Source organism: Dromiciops gliroides, chromosome 3, assembly GCF_019393635.1.
Source record: "Dromiciops gliroides isolate mDroGli1 chromosome 3, mDroGli1.pri, whole genome shotgun sequence".
In the NCBI taxonomy this organism is placed as follows: Eukaryota; Metazoa; Chordata; class Mammalia; order Microbiotheria; family Microbiotheriidae; genus Dromiciops; species Dromiciops gliroides.
In genome coordinates this window covers 170,397,996-170,413,156 of record NC_057863.1, presented here as the reverse complement: position 1 = coordinate 170,413,156, position 15,161 = coordinate 170,397,996, and the positions used below count along the sequence as shown (strand labels likewise).

At 35.1% G+C, this 15,161-nt stretch overlaps 1 protein-coding gene across 1 annotated transcript in view; it reads right to left on the bottom strand.

Annotated features, from left to right (window-relative positions):
• Positions 1–1,271: 1,271 nt before the first annotated feature.
• Positions 1,272–15,161, bottom strand: part of TNFSF13B (TNF superfamily member 13b) — a 46,246-nt gene continuing 32,356 nt past the window's right edge. Inside the window, exons 4-6 of the mRNA XM_043998783.1 lie at positions 6,219–6,331; positions 5,976–6,126; positions 1,272–1,384 (exon numbers count right to left, since the gene is read on the bottom strand). Of these exons, the coding sequence (XP_043854718.1) occupies positions 1,272–1,384; positions 5,976–6,126; positions 6,219–6,331 (377 nt within the window). The remainder of the gene's footprint in view (positions 1,385–5,975; positions 6,127–6,218; positions 6,332–15,161) is intronic.

Below are 15,161 nucleotides of genomic sequence, written 5' to 3'. Positions count from 1 at the left end.
GGTTTCTTATTTTTGAAATCTTCTCATTTGGGAACTTAACCAATTCAATTGATTTTTTTACACTATAAAATGAGAGAAAAGGTTGCAACAATGTTAGCCATGGTTCTTACTGAAAGAAAACTCAGGAGATGTGTTGGCTTCCGGATTAACACAATTAAAGATCAGTTATAAAATGTGACATGTTGTACATGCTAGAATGCTACGACTGCTAATTACCAACATTTTCAGTACCATTTAATTGTAAATTACAGTAGAAGTAATTTGAAACAGTTATAGGAAACAGGATATCACAGGCTATCAAACTATAAAAATAGAGTATGCTCATTTCTTATGTCACTGGAATTGCAATCACTTCTGCAGTTCACGTAGCACATGCATCCAAATTTTAGATTTGGGATTTGTAACCAAACCACATCAAATTACTTGTTGCTGTTTAGCTGTTCAGTCCTGTCTGACTAGTCTTGCCCCCATGGACCATAGCACACCAGGCCCTTGTATCCTCCACTATCTCCTAAAGTCTGTCCAAGCTCTTGTACCAAATTGTTTAACTTCTTTTCATTTTCTCTGATGATTCTGATACATCCTCATACTTAATTTTTTGTTTACTTCTTATGACTTTGTATGTCATAAAGTAATTCATAAAACTAAATATAAAGAGAAACATAATATAAAACAAATCAAGGCTCTAATACTCTTAAGACAATGTTTTGGACAAAATTATTTAATATACTACTATAATTGTAAATCTCTTAAATTTTGTTTTTGTTTCATAGATATGATTTTGTTTCTGGAATGTCTTACTTTATATAACTTTAAGTAGAAAAAAACTGGTCTAATGGACACAACATAAAAATTGACTTCTATAATATTCTTATCAATGGCAACATTTTGTTGACACCCTCACTTAGTTTTATGAAATTATGGAATGTGACATTTGAATGAATCCTCACTTTTTAAGTGAGGATTTTAAGTTAATGTGACCTCCTGAATATGAAGACATAGTCAAAGGACAAAATATATCAACAAAGTTTAAAATTGTTTCTAATTCCTTCTCTATTAAAATGGGCTAAATTTGTTATCATTCATATGACTGTAATTTGGCCATGGCTGGCTGTTAGGTTTCCTGTTTGGGTCTAGGTTCATCAAACCAGGACAAATGGCTCACAGAAAAGACTAATGTAAGCCACTTTTTGGAAGTTCCAGTTCCAGTTCCCCAGCCCCTTTCCAGGAGGTATAGGAAAACAGAAGGAAACATGGTGTTAATGAGTATGTCACAGCAGCTTCAGTGCACCAAAAAAAGTGCCATCTCCATCCTGGGATATTTTGGCATTCTCACGAGGTATAGCAAGTTGAAGTTCATCCCCTTCTTCTAGCTTTGCAATGCCTGGGGAAACAATTTACAAGAAATTTAAGTGCATATGCAAAAAGGAGAAAAATCCCACCTTACATAATCAGACACTTTATGTAGAAGCAGAAATGGGTTTTACTATTAGTCATTACTTTGTAATTCAAACAGATTTAAATCTAAGTAGAGTCTAATCTAAAATCAATGTGGGTACTGTTCAGTTTGAAAACAACTATTAGCAGAACCCTGCAAATTTATTTTTTCTTTTTTTTTTTTTGAGGCAATTGGGGTTAAGTGACTTGCCCAGGGTCACACAGCTAGTAAGTATTAAGTGTCTGAGGCCGGATTTGAACTCAGGTCCTGCTGAATCCAGGGCCAGTGCTCTATCCACTGTGCCACCTAGCTGCCCCTAGAACCATGGAAATTTCAAAAGTAAACTAGGTAATTTTTGATGCAGTGTGTATACATTAAAATATCCTTTCACTTTTCCAAGTAGAAGAGCAAACAAGACAGATAAATACACATTTTGAAAAGTTCTACATAACAATTCATAAATAATCCCATCATTCACCGTCTTCACCAAATTGTTTTTTTTTCATGATTAATTATAAAAGACAATTGAACTGAGACTAAATAAATAAATTATCCAGAAAAATATTTGTTAACTATGGATTATCTTAATAAATAGGAATAGATAAAAATAATTATAAAATTATATGATACACATTATTTTTAATTCTTTAGGGCATAATCTTTTATCCTTAAATTTTCCAGGGGGCATCTAGGTTGCACATTGGATAGAGCACCAGCCCTGGATTCAGGAGGACCTGAGTTCAAATCCGGCCTCAGACACTTAACACTTACTAGCTGTGTGACCCTGGGCAAGTCACTTAACTCTCATTGCCCCACCCCAACCCCCCAAAAATTTCCAGACTATACAATAAATCTTTTCAGTAAAGTTATTTTTCCCATCTACAATTAGCATAGCTATATATGCCAATTTTTTTTAGAAAAGGTAATGTGCTTTGTTTTTTGGTTTTTTTTAGGGAGGCAATTGGGGTTAAGTGACTTGCCTAGGGTCACACAGCTAGTAAGTGTTAAGTTTCTGAGGCCGGATTTGAACTCAGGTCCTCCTGACTCCAGGGCCGGTGCTCTATCCACTGCGCCACCTAGCTGCAGGGGTAATATGCTTTTTAGGGAAAAGATAGTGGCAGTGGGGAGGGAAAAGAAGATGGAATTAAAGGATTGGCTATTTGAGATTTTTTTCTTCTTTATCCCTTCTTCTACCTACCTGCCTCATCTTAGTTGAGATCTAGATCCCCATTCTAAGAACACTCCTGAATAGTAATAGTCTAATATTGTAGGGGAAAGGTTGAGAAATTTTGGTTCTTAGGACAGAGAAGGTACTGTTTAAATGGAACAAATATCTCAGTTTAATAAGAACTAGGATAGAAAAGCAAGAGTGGTAAAAATAGGATTATATCTGCATATATTACCATATAACAATAAATTCAAAATGGATATTCAGCCTAAATGTTAAAGGTTGCATCATTTTTTTAAAACTGGAAGAAAAGAAAAGGAGGTAACATTCAAGATTATGCCAAGATGAAGAATTCTTAATAAAAAAACCAAAAGAGTAGATAATAAAAGATAAAATAAATAATTTTGGTCACATAGAATTAGAAAAGTTTTGCACAAATGAAATTAATGCAGCTAATGGAAACTACTGATTAGGATGAAAAAATTTTCATCAAATGATTCTAATAAATTTCTGATATCCAAAATATGTTGGGAATTAATGTAGATGCATAACCAAAAGCTATTCTCCAATAGATAAGCAGTCAAAGAAATGAGTAAACATTTATCAGAAGAATCACAAACTATGGACGATTGAGCCAAATCAAGAACAAGAAAATTATTAGTTAAAATAACTCTGAAGTTTCATCTGACACCAAATTGATAAAGATGACAAAAGTGTTAAGTTTTTGTACAATGACAAGTTGGATTGTGGTAGGGCTGGGATTCAACCATTCTAAAAAATAATTTCAAATTATGTATGGGTGGAATGGTGACAAAAACTCAGAGATCCCACTGCTAGACATATGACTGATGGTCAAAGACAGAAACTTTTCATTTAAGGCAAAATATACACATCTATACCATTTTTTTTTTGCTAGCAAAGAACAAGAAACTAAGTGGATACCCAACAATTGGGGAATGGCTAAAGGAATTCTGATAGAAAGCTGTAATAAAATGTAATCATTGTGTTGTGAGAAAAACAGCAATTATGAGTAATCTCTAGAAACAAAGAAATATTGTATGAGCAGTTGCAAAGGAAATAAGGAACCAGAACCAGGGAAAAAATCCATGAGTATAGAAATGTAAATTATAAAAATAATCAAACAAAACAGAATGCTGGGTAATAACAATAGCCAATCTTGGCCTCAGAAAAGAGCAAATGAATCCCCCATCTTTTATTGCCACAATAGGGAACTAGGGCTTCAGATGAGGTTTTGCTTAACTAATTTTTTTTTTGGTCTTTGTAACAGAAAGAAAACACACTGCAAGGAAGTGGTATATATGGTAACAACTATATAAAAATAAGGAAGAGCAATAAATTTTTTAGAAATAAATGCTGGAAAAAAGAAATGGTATCCTGTAGCCTCAAAGAGTTCATGAATATGACTAGGTACTAAATAATCAAAGGGAGTTTGCTATTAAGGATGCTCAGCAACATTAAAGCACATGGGTTCCATCATTATCAGATTATCAGTTACATTTCTGATTTTTTAATCAAGTTTCTTTATGAAAATTAAGTGATTCCATCTTAATGTACTTCTTCATAATGCCTACTGTGTGTTCTTTGACAGCAGTTCTCCAAGTGATCTCAGCTTCTTAATCTTGAAGTGTTTTATTTTATTGATTTTTTTTAAAGTCACTAGATTTTCCCCCTCTATACTTCTGAAAAGTAAGCCTGTTTTTTATTTCATCATTAGAGGCTACTAGAAGCACAATGGATAGAGTGCTGGGCCTGGTGTCAGGAAAATCTGAGTTAAAATCGAGCCTTAAATACTTACTAGCTACGTGACCCTGGGCAAGTCACTTCATATCTGTCTGTCTCAGCTTCCTCAGCTATAAAATGGAGAAAATAATTGTGCCTACCTCACAGGGTTGTTGTGAGGATCAGATGAGATAACATTTGTAAAGCAGCACATTGCCTGGCAGTTATTAAAGGCTTAATAAATGCTTATTTTTTTCATTCCCAATGGCACATTAAAACAGTTATAACAGCCTTCAATGCTTTTAATAAAGAAAAATAGAGAACATGAAATAAGGAGTTTTCTAAAAACCACATTTAATCATCCTCTTTTTGCAGATGCTATTAAGTGGACTACTGTTCAGGCATGAGTTAGACTAATTGACCTCTTAGGTCCAACCCAGAGATTTTGTAAAAGGCAATAAAAATTACACAAGGAGTTTTGGATCTCAAAACAACTGCATTCCTTCCAAGAAATGTTGCAAAACACTCTAAAGATTCACTTCATACCCAGGAAATTGGCAAAGATAACAAAAGATGGAAATAGTTAAAGTTGAGGAGTTTTGGGGAAGACTAGCACACATTATCACACTGTTGATGGAATTAGAAACTGCTCTAATCATTCTGTAAAGCAATTTGGGATTATGTTAAGAGATCTTGGTGTACAACCCAAGGATCCCATATGTACCAAAATATTTATATCATCTGTTATTTTTTTTAGTAGCAAAGAAGTAGAAAAAATAGGACCCCACTGATTGGCTAAACAACTTGTAATAGAGGAATGTCATAGAATAATTACTATCCTTTGAGAAACAATTGCTATGATAATACAGAAAAGCACAGGAAGACATATGAACTGATATAAAGAGAAAAAGAAAAAGAAGCACTGAATCAATAGACACAATAACCAAAACAATGTAAATGGAAAGAATAATAACAAAAAAGTGATAGTGAATGCTGTGAAATTACAGTGACTGAGCTTAGCTCCAAAGAAGAAATATGAAAAGTCACTCTTCTTTTTTTTTTTTTTTTGTTGGGACAATGAGGGTTAAGTGACTTGCCCATGGTCACACAGCTAGTAAGTGGCAAGTGTCTGAGGTTGCATTTGAACTGAGATCCTCCTGGATCCAGGGCTGGTGCTTTATCCACTACACCACCTAGCTTCTTACTTTTTAACAGAGGTTGGATCTATGGGTGTGAAACAATACATATAATGGCAGAAAATTTTGATACGTTGGTTAGTTTTGTTCAACTTTTTCCCTTTTTTAATTCTCTGTCTGTTATAAGCTATACCTTTCTGGGAATGGAAAGACTATATATTGGGGAAATATGATATGAAGTAAAAAACCCAAAATATTTCAATAGAATTTATTTTTTAAATGTCACATATCTTAACCTAAATTTTATACTCTAATTTTCCTCCACCTCTCAATAAATACACCTAAAGTTAAATATGACTACTGAAAGGAAAAATGTCATCTCAAATCATCATGAAGTAGGAGCTTGAGTTGTATCCTGGTTATACATTAGTGGCTATTAGCAGACTTTCTTGATTTTAATGCCCAGTAATCAAGTTTGAGAGCCAACATTTACCAGCTGTGTAACAGGAATTATTAGGGAGAGTTGCTGGCATGTTTTGGATACACCGGAACAAAGTCACCAAACTCAGCTCATTCCCAAAAACGTGGACCTTTTTCCTCTGTATGAGATGTCCCATAGCAAAGGTGGTATCTGTGTACAAAACCTGAGAAACAAAAAAATAAAAAGTCTTTAAGCACTGAGGTGGAAAATCATAGACATACAAAAAGCTGTACATAAAATTATCCATGAAAATACCTGGCCATATATGAAAAAGTAACCAGTTTCTTTGACAAGTATTTTATTTTCTCTTTCTTCTAGGGCTCTTCCTCTTTTAAAACTGAGAAGCCATGGAACAAAGGTGTAATGACCTATAATGAAGAGAATTTATATTAAGAAAGGAAAAAAACCATGAAAGATACAAAGTTTTTTTTTTTTGTCATTTCCACTTAATTCATTGCCTCTTGGGGGAGAATTTCCCATGAAAATATCCCCAAATACTGCATTGGTCCCAAAGGTTCATTAATGCCTAACCAGAGTCCATCAGACAGCTGAAGTTGTGTATTTTCTGTAGACAAATATCTTCTCCTTTGCTCCTTTTACATTGTTTCCAATGTTAATTAGAATTAATTATTTTCACAAGGAGTGAAAATAAAAGTTCCAATGTAATGAAAATTATCTTTTCCTATACCTGGAATGCACTAACTCCTCACCTCTAGCTCTAGTAGTCCATCACTTCCTTTAACTCCTAGCTTCCTACATGAAGCCTTTTGTGATCTCCCATTTTCAGTGCTGATTCTCACCCCAACATCCTTGTATTTACTTATTTGTATGAATGTCACATCCCTAGAAAAATATAAGTTCCTTGAGGACAGGGTCCTTTTCATGTTTATCTTCAGAGTGCCTAACACAGTAAATTAAAGATAGTAAGTATTTAATAAATGTGTATCTAATGTAAATAATACCCTATCCAAAATTTGCTCTTGTCAATACTAAACCTGAGAAGCCCTCAAAACTATAATTGCTGTTTCAAATTACATTAGCCTGTCATACCAGGGTTGTTCCTCCTTTAAAGATATTTTATTGTAAGACAAAACATACACACACACACACACACACACACACACACACACATAAAAGATGCTGAATTTTTCACTTCCACTTAATTTTATCTAAAAGGACAAAGAACTGGCCATTAAAATCTCCCCTAAATACTTCATCAGTTTCAAAGATTAATCAGTACATGTATCATTTCTTCCTATTTAGTATTCTTAGAAGACAAATGATTACAGGACCCTGGATAAAGCACTGTGTACCTTGACATCTATGGAAATTTTACACAGGTTAAATTTGGTTTATATAGAATGATCACTGGCTGTGCTACCAGCCTGGATGAGATTAGGAGATACAGGCTCCAAAAAAAAGTAGTCATGGAAGGAATGTGATATATTAGAAAGATCAATGGGCATAGAAGCAGAAGGTCTAGATTTGAATCCTGGCTCTGCCCAATGTAACTGGGTGACCATGGACAATTCAGTTAATTTCTCTAGGCATATCAGTATTGATTGGCTGTGCAGATATTCAGTGTAATGGTAGAGAATGTAGGGACAAACAGCAGTTATTAGATTGGAATTAGATGGGATTAGATTAGAATTCTAATTAGATTGATATGCCTAAAAGTGAACTACTTTGTATGTATTTTATATGTCTCTATCTCTACACCTGTTGTTTTCTCCATGAGAATATAAGCTCTTTAAAGGCAAGGAAAGGGGTGTTGTGAAGGTCAAATGAAATAATGGATGTAAACTACTTAAAAAACCTGAAAGTGTTGTATAAATACCTATTTATATATCCTCCTCCTCCTCTTCCTCCTCGTCCTCGTCCTCTTCCTTCTCCTCCTCCTCCTTCTCCTCCAGTTACCAGGCCTCCATTCTGGTAATAACTTCATTCCCTGAGCCTTCTACTGAACTGCTGTTGAGGTCAAGTACTATTTATAGAGCAGTACAGGAGTGTGCTAGTAAATATTTAACAACCAGGCTGAGGGAGGACGGGAATGTATGACACACTATTTTCAATTTAATTTGTATTATTGTTGTTTTCCCTTCATTTTGAAGAGAATCAATGATATGGGGGGGTGATTTCTTCAATCATATGTGAATTGCATTTAAGTGAGGCAGAGGTGCACAAAGTCATCAGTTTCATTCTCTCTTCCAAAATTATTTCTATCCATTGGGAAGACAAAAGTCATGATGACTGGTGATAGCCCAGGAAGCAGTGGATGATCTTGGCTTCATCTGAACAATCTCTAAGTACTCCATAGCACCTGCTTCAGCCACTTTCATGGCTGTTGGAACAAATTGTTCTCATCTGCCCATTCCAACTGGAGGCAGGAGCGGTGGGGAGTCTTCACATGCTCAGGACAGACATCCTCCTAACTCAGAGACAAGTTTGAGGCCCTTTAGTTACTTTCAACCTGGTTTGGCCCAACTATAGAGATGGTTTTACCCAGGTGTGGCCACTGTACCATGCTACAGCTTCTTAAAGCCACAGGTGAGACTTGAGTGAAGATGGACACCACAAATGGCTTGGTAAGCTCTCATACTAGAGGTGCTAGTCCTCCTTGAACACCCCATACACCTGCAATTTGCATTATTTTTTTTGGATGAGGCAATTGGGGTTAAGTGACTTGCCCAGGGTCACACAGGCAGTAAGTGTCAAGTGTCTGAGGCTGGACCTGAACCCAGGTACTCCTGACTCCAAGGTTGGCACTCCATCCACTGCGCCACCTAGCTGTCCCCTGCAATTTGCTAACATTTTCTTAAATCTAGACAATCAACAAAATGATAAATCAAGCCTGGATCTGTAGGGATTTTGATTTCTGAGGAGCAAATGATCACACTAAAGTGAGTAGAACTGTTCAGCTCAGCCCTTGGTATCCTGGTATCCCTAGGATTTAGTACAGTGCTTAACTGACTTACTGATTGAATTCATCATCTTCCACTACACCCCCCCCCCAACTTCTTTATTTTTTGTGATGTCACCACCGTTCCATTAAATTCAACATACATTTATTAGCACTGTGGGGGAGGGGGAATGATTACATGTACCCAGGTAAGCATAATGAAAAGTCAAAATATCATAAGGATAAAGGAGAGAACCAGATAAAATCTTCTAAGAAATCTAAGGAGAAAGAGATTGATTTCAATTTAGGGGAACAAGGAAGACTTTGTGGAAGAGATGGCAAACAAAGGAAACAATGGCCATGTGTCAAGTAGTATGAAATGGAAAAAAAAAAAAACCTGACAGAAGAGAGACTATACCTGGAGGCATTTATTTGCAAGATATTCATGGACAGTTGATCACTGAAGCCATGAAAGCTGAGGAAATGGTTAAGGGTGAGACTGGAGAGAGAACAGAGAAGAGAGCAGTGGACAAAGCTTGGGGGAAGTCTATACTTGAGGGTCAGGGGTAGGGAAAGCCAGAGCTCAAATGTCATCTGCTTTAAATAAATTCCCTTGATTATCTCAGCAGAGAAAGAGAAAGTGAACTCTTTCCCCTTTTTACAATCATAATATTTCAGATTAGTCTTATCTGCTTTACAGAGGGGGCAGGGCCAAATGGCTAGAGAGCTGACCTCAGAACCAGGAAGAGTGGAGATCAAATCTTGCCTGACATATACTGGCTGTGTAGTTATAGGCAGGTCAGTGAAAATCATAAGAAAGTACTGACTTACATTGATAGAGGATGTTTCTTTGATCAAGGAGTTCCCTATACCAATGAAATTACAAGTCCTTATACATTTAAGTACTCAATTCCAAAAAAACATATATGTTTTAGTGTGGTTTTAAGCTATTAATAAATGAAATCCATTAAAATAATTTCATAGTAAGTATATAACATTAATACATAAATTTATTAAAGCTTTAATGGCTTAAAATTGCAATAATTTCTTGGAAGCCAAATTTTTGGCATTTTGGGAACACCTTGTATTTATTATTGAGAAGATAAGCCACCTTTGGGATAATTTCCAACTCTAAGATTCTGTGAAACAGAAAGGGAAAGTCAGAGAAGTAGCAGGAACTATACTAGAAGAGTGTAGTTTCACAAAAGCCAATGGAAGAAAAAGTATGGAGAAGAAAGTGATGGAAAAGGTGCCAGATGCTACAGAAAAGTCAGAGGATTAAAGACTGTGAAGAAGCCATTGATTTGGCCATCAGGAGGTCACTGGTGATCTTGGAGAAAGTAAATTGCTGGGAGTATAAGGAGTAAGTGGAGGTAGTGAATAGAAGCTACTTTTGAGGAAGTAAGACCATGAAAAGGAGGTGAGTGATAGGACATTAACTTAAGGGAATAGCTTTTCATTAATTGCTCAGTTACAAATTCAGAACAGCAAATGATTATAAACTATATACTCATACACATGTTAACAACACAAATACACTATTAAGTATTAAGAAGCTTCTGGTTTTATTCAAGATTTATAAAATTCAGTTGCTATGGTAGCATATCAATTATCATATTCAGACTATCAAGAGTCAACTTAAAATTTATAGATGGTATAAAAATGATGTTATTTTTAGCACATTTTCTCCAAAGAAAAATACAAAATGGTCCTCTATCCTATGTAGTCCTGTAGTGCTTCATAAATCTTATAAGAATACAATTAACATAATTAAATGATAAGAAAACTTTTATTCTCACAATGGAGTGGTTGAGGTAGATGAGAGTCAGGTTATATGTATTACAAATGTAGGTCTTGTCTAAAATTCTGAAATTACTGTGAAGATTTACTTTTGGTACAATTTGAAACAATTTCTAAATATAAAAAGTCAGCAGTATAGAAAATAAGTGCTGTCTGATTTAATCAGAGCTATTTAGCAGCCATTGATTGGAATTAATTATATTTCCAAGGTCTATGACTTGGTAAGTAAAAAGCTTTTACAAATAAGCTGCATTTCCATCTCCATTTTGTTTAGTAACCTTTTTTTATTTAAAAATATTTGATGATACATTCTAAGTAGTGTGCCATTTGGGAAAACCTTTAGCTATTCAGATAACATATGTCTAAGGCCAACACCAAGTGATGTAGTAAATATATAACAGTACTCTGTGTAAGCAGTGTTGGGTTTAAGAATCACTTATATTAATATTAATATAAAAACATTAAATAAAAGTATGGATGTAAAAGATAAATAGGGAGATAGGAAATATAGGAATGATACCTCTTCAACATGGAACAGAGAAATGGTAAACTCCACAGGCTCCGGAGAGAAGGTAATTGGAACATAATTTGGATCACTTTAAATATGCCATACTTAGGAATGCCAAGTAGAGAGCAAAGAGGTGTCCACAAATTATTTGCCCAAGGCACTCTATCTTTTCAGATCACATTGGAATAGGCAGTTAATTCATTCATCACTGTGTCTAATTTTAATGCTATAAAAGCAGGGCTAGAAATGAAAAAACTGAGAGGTCCCGTGTTTGTTCTAAAAAAGGTTGCTCTACCTAACAAAGATTTTTGAGGGGGACAATGAACACAGTCCAATAGATATTTTCTTTCTTCTTTTTAAATTTGTTAAATAGAGTAACAAACCACCTTAATTATGATCAGTGTAAACATTTTATTGAATTTCAGAAGCTTAAAGAAAGTGCTACATTCTGAAAGTTCTTATCTGGGCTATTTCATACCATTCTGAGATAATCCTTATACACTTCCCATATTTTCATATTTATTTTAGTTACTTATTCATCTATATTATGTGCAAAACAATATCTTAGGTGCCTAAAGGGCAGGGATTGTTTTTGTGTAAAGCAATGGATATGGTCTTTCTGGAAAACTATATTTTTGTTAAGACTGTGCATCAGTCCCACAAAATAATGATGTCTCCACATTCCTACTACCATGCTGTTACTAAAGGTTCCTAGCAAGATGCACAGAGGCTTTGGAAGGAAGACCAGAGGGAAGCTGGAAGATAAAAGGACATTATGTTCTCCATGTTTATTTTAAGTAGAGATTAGAATCGGGGGCAGAAGGGCAGGATGGTTAGTATTGAGACGTGAACCACTAAATGTCCCTTCTGGTCTCTGTGCACCTAAGACTTACTTCTATAGCAAGGAGAAAAAGGCAGTACCAATGGTAGCCCACATTATTACCCAAAGTCCTTTTCTGCAGTGATGAGAAAAAGAAGGTTTACTTGGGAAAAGGTAAAACTGCATAGACTGCTCCCCATCTATTGGGTCAAAATACAAGGAAAATTTAGCACCGAATTTTCAACCTAGAGATTGGGAGGGGGGCTTTCTGAGATGATGTTAAGAGAGTATGTGGTGAATGTATTTTCCTGATTTTGTCCCACATTTATATTTTAAATAAAATTTCCCTTTTTAACACAACAATGAGTGGCATGTAATTAATATAGTGGCTGTTCATGGGGAGAAAATTCAGAAAGAGAAGTCAACAATAATGGGGACTTTAAGTATTTTAGTTTAGGTAGATATGAATTCACATTCAGTTTAGATATCTCATAGTAACAAAAGGAATTTGTTATATTTCTCTCTCACAGTGCTTAACACAGTACCTTACCTAAGAGAGTAAATATTTTTTATTGAATTATTGCTGTTTCTCCAAAACAGGATATTTGTTATGTCCCAAAAGCATGCCACAGATTAAAAACAGAATTGGATAGACTCAAGAGTTAACATTTTTACTTCTTTTTCTAATTTATTTTTATTGGCATGATTCTGGCTTGCTTGTCCAATTAATCTACCACTTCAATTAACTGCCAAATGACAGAAATCCAAAACGTAAAGTATTAACTTATACTCCTCAAGTTAAAAAAAAAAGGGGCAGCTAGGTGGCGCAGTGGATAGAGCACCGGCCCTGGAGTCAGGAGTACCTGAGTTCAAATCCGGCCTCAGACAATACTTACTAGCTGTGTGACCCTGGGCAAGTCACTTAACCCCAATTGCCTCACTAAAAAAACAAACAAACAAACAAACAAACAAACAAAAAAAAAACACCAAAAATCCTCTGTCAACAAGCATCTACCAAGTGACAGACAACTATGTGGTAGAATGGTCAGCCAGGTGGAAAAGTAAAGTGCCGTAGAGTGCCAGACCTATGTCAGAAAGACTTATCTTTATGAGTTCAAATCCAGCCTTATATACTTACTAGGTGTGTGACCCTGGGTAAGTAATTTAAAACTCTGTTTCCCTCAGTTTCCTCATATGTAAAATGATCTGGAGAAGGAAATAGCAAAACACTCTAATATCTTTGCCAAGAGAATCCTGAACTGGGTCACAGAGTTGGACACGACTGAACAGTGACAGACACTATACTACCTTCTGGGGGCACAAAATCATAATCAAAGTAGCTCCTGCTCTCAAAAGGCTAAGGGAAACCATATGCACTAATATCAGTCTATATAAAATAAGTAGCCACAAATTAAATACAAGGTAATTTGTGGGGAGGGGTCATTAACAACTGTAAGGATCAGGAAAGCCTCACATATAAGTATGTGATTTTGGAGAAACAGATTCCCACAAGGAGGGAAATGTATGTTGCAAAGTTAAAAAGGGAAATGGTGAAATCATATATGGCAGACAATTACTGTGACTCACTAAACAGGGATACCAGGCTCCACTTTCACCCAACTCATTACGAAAGAACAACAATTCCTTTCACTCATTAGAAGAAACATTTTAAGAATGAGATAATATATGTGAAGTGCTTTGCACGTTTTGGAGAGCTATATACATGTTAGGTATTATGATAACAGAAGTAATAAAAAATAGCTGGCACATAGTGCTTTGTAGTCTTCAAAGTGTTTTTATGTTCAGTGATTCATTTGATCCTGACAGCAGCCCTATGAGATAAAGTAGGTAATATCTCTATTTTGCAAAATATATCTTTGTACTTTAGGGCATCACACTCTGACCCTTATTTATTTTACCTAAAATAAGTGGCACATGTTAATATTCACAATGGATAGGTTATATAATAAATCTGCATAAGCCTAGAAGAATATAAAAGTATAATAGTAGAGAAATAGTAAACAAACAAAACAACAACTAGGTTCTTTAGATCACTTTAAATAACTTGATCCAGAAGAATTCTGTGCAGGGAATTGAAATAATTGGTAGGTGTGGTTATTTAGACAAAGTCAGTGATCACTGAAAGGTTGTGGAGCATGGAAGAGGGGGCACATCCCTGGAGAAAGGTGATCATTTTCTCAACTTAAAAAATTTTTTTTAAAAGGAGAGCAAGGGATATGCAAACTGTAGCCCAGTGGAGATTAACTTCAATTCCTGGTAAAAATTTTAGAATATATTACTAAGGAGATGACTAGAAAAGATTTAGAAAAAGAAGACACAAACACAGAAATCATTATGGCTTTATCAACAGAAGATCATGCTAGATCAATTTAATTTTCTTTCTTTTTTTGGATATGATTACTAGACTGGTAGCCAAATGCTATAATCATTTAACAATATATTTTATGAAATTTTTATGGATGAAATGGAGAGAAGGGAACTCAAGTATAATACATTTAAGTGGATTCATGAATGATTAAATAGTTAAAAGAGTACTGGTTAATGGCCCAGTATTAACAAAGGAACTTTACAGAGTCTCAGAGATGTGTCCCTGGCTCTTTGTTATTTAGCTCTTTATAAAAAATTTGGATAAAAACATAGATATACACATCACATTTATGTATGACAAATAACAGGAAGGGTTTGTATTAGATGAGAAAGTCAGAATCCAAAAAGATCCTGACACCTTAGAACACTGGGCTGAACTTCACAGGTATAAGATGGGAAGGATACAGCTAGAATGGAGTTCATCTGAAAAGTCTTAGGTGTTTCAGTGGACTGAATGCTCAATATGAGTCAATACTGTGATAGGACAGGCAAAAAACAACTGACCCAAACTTAGGCTGCATTTGAAGTGTTCTGAATGAGGGAAGTAATAGTTCAACTGTGCTCTGGCCTAGTTAGACCACATATAAAATGTTCAGTTCTGGGTGCCAATTTGAAAAAAAAGGGGGACCTCGTGACAAGATGGCTACCTAGAACAAAGATAGACTACTCAAATCCTATATATCTACTCCAGCAAAATCTTAAAATTTACACCAAACCAAATAATGATACAAAGAGAAACCATAGTAAATGATTTCTACCCCAGAAATATACAAAAAGCCAGCC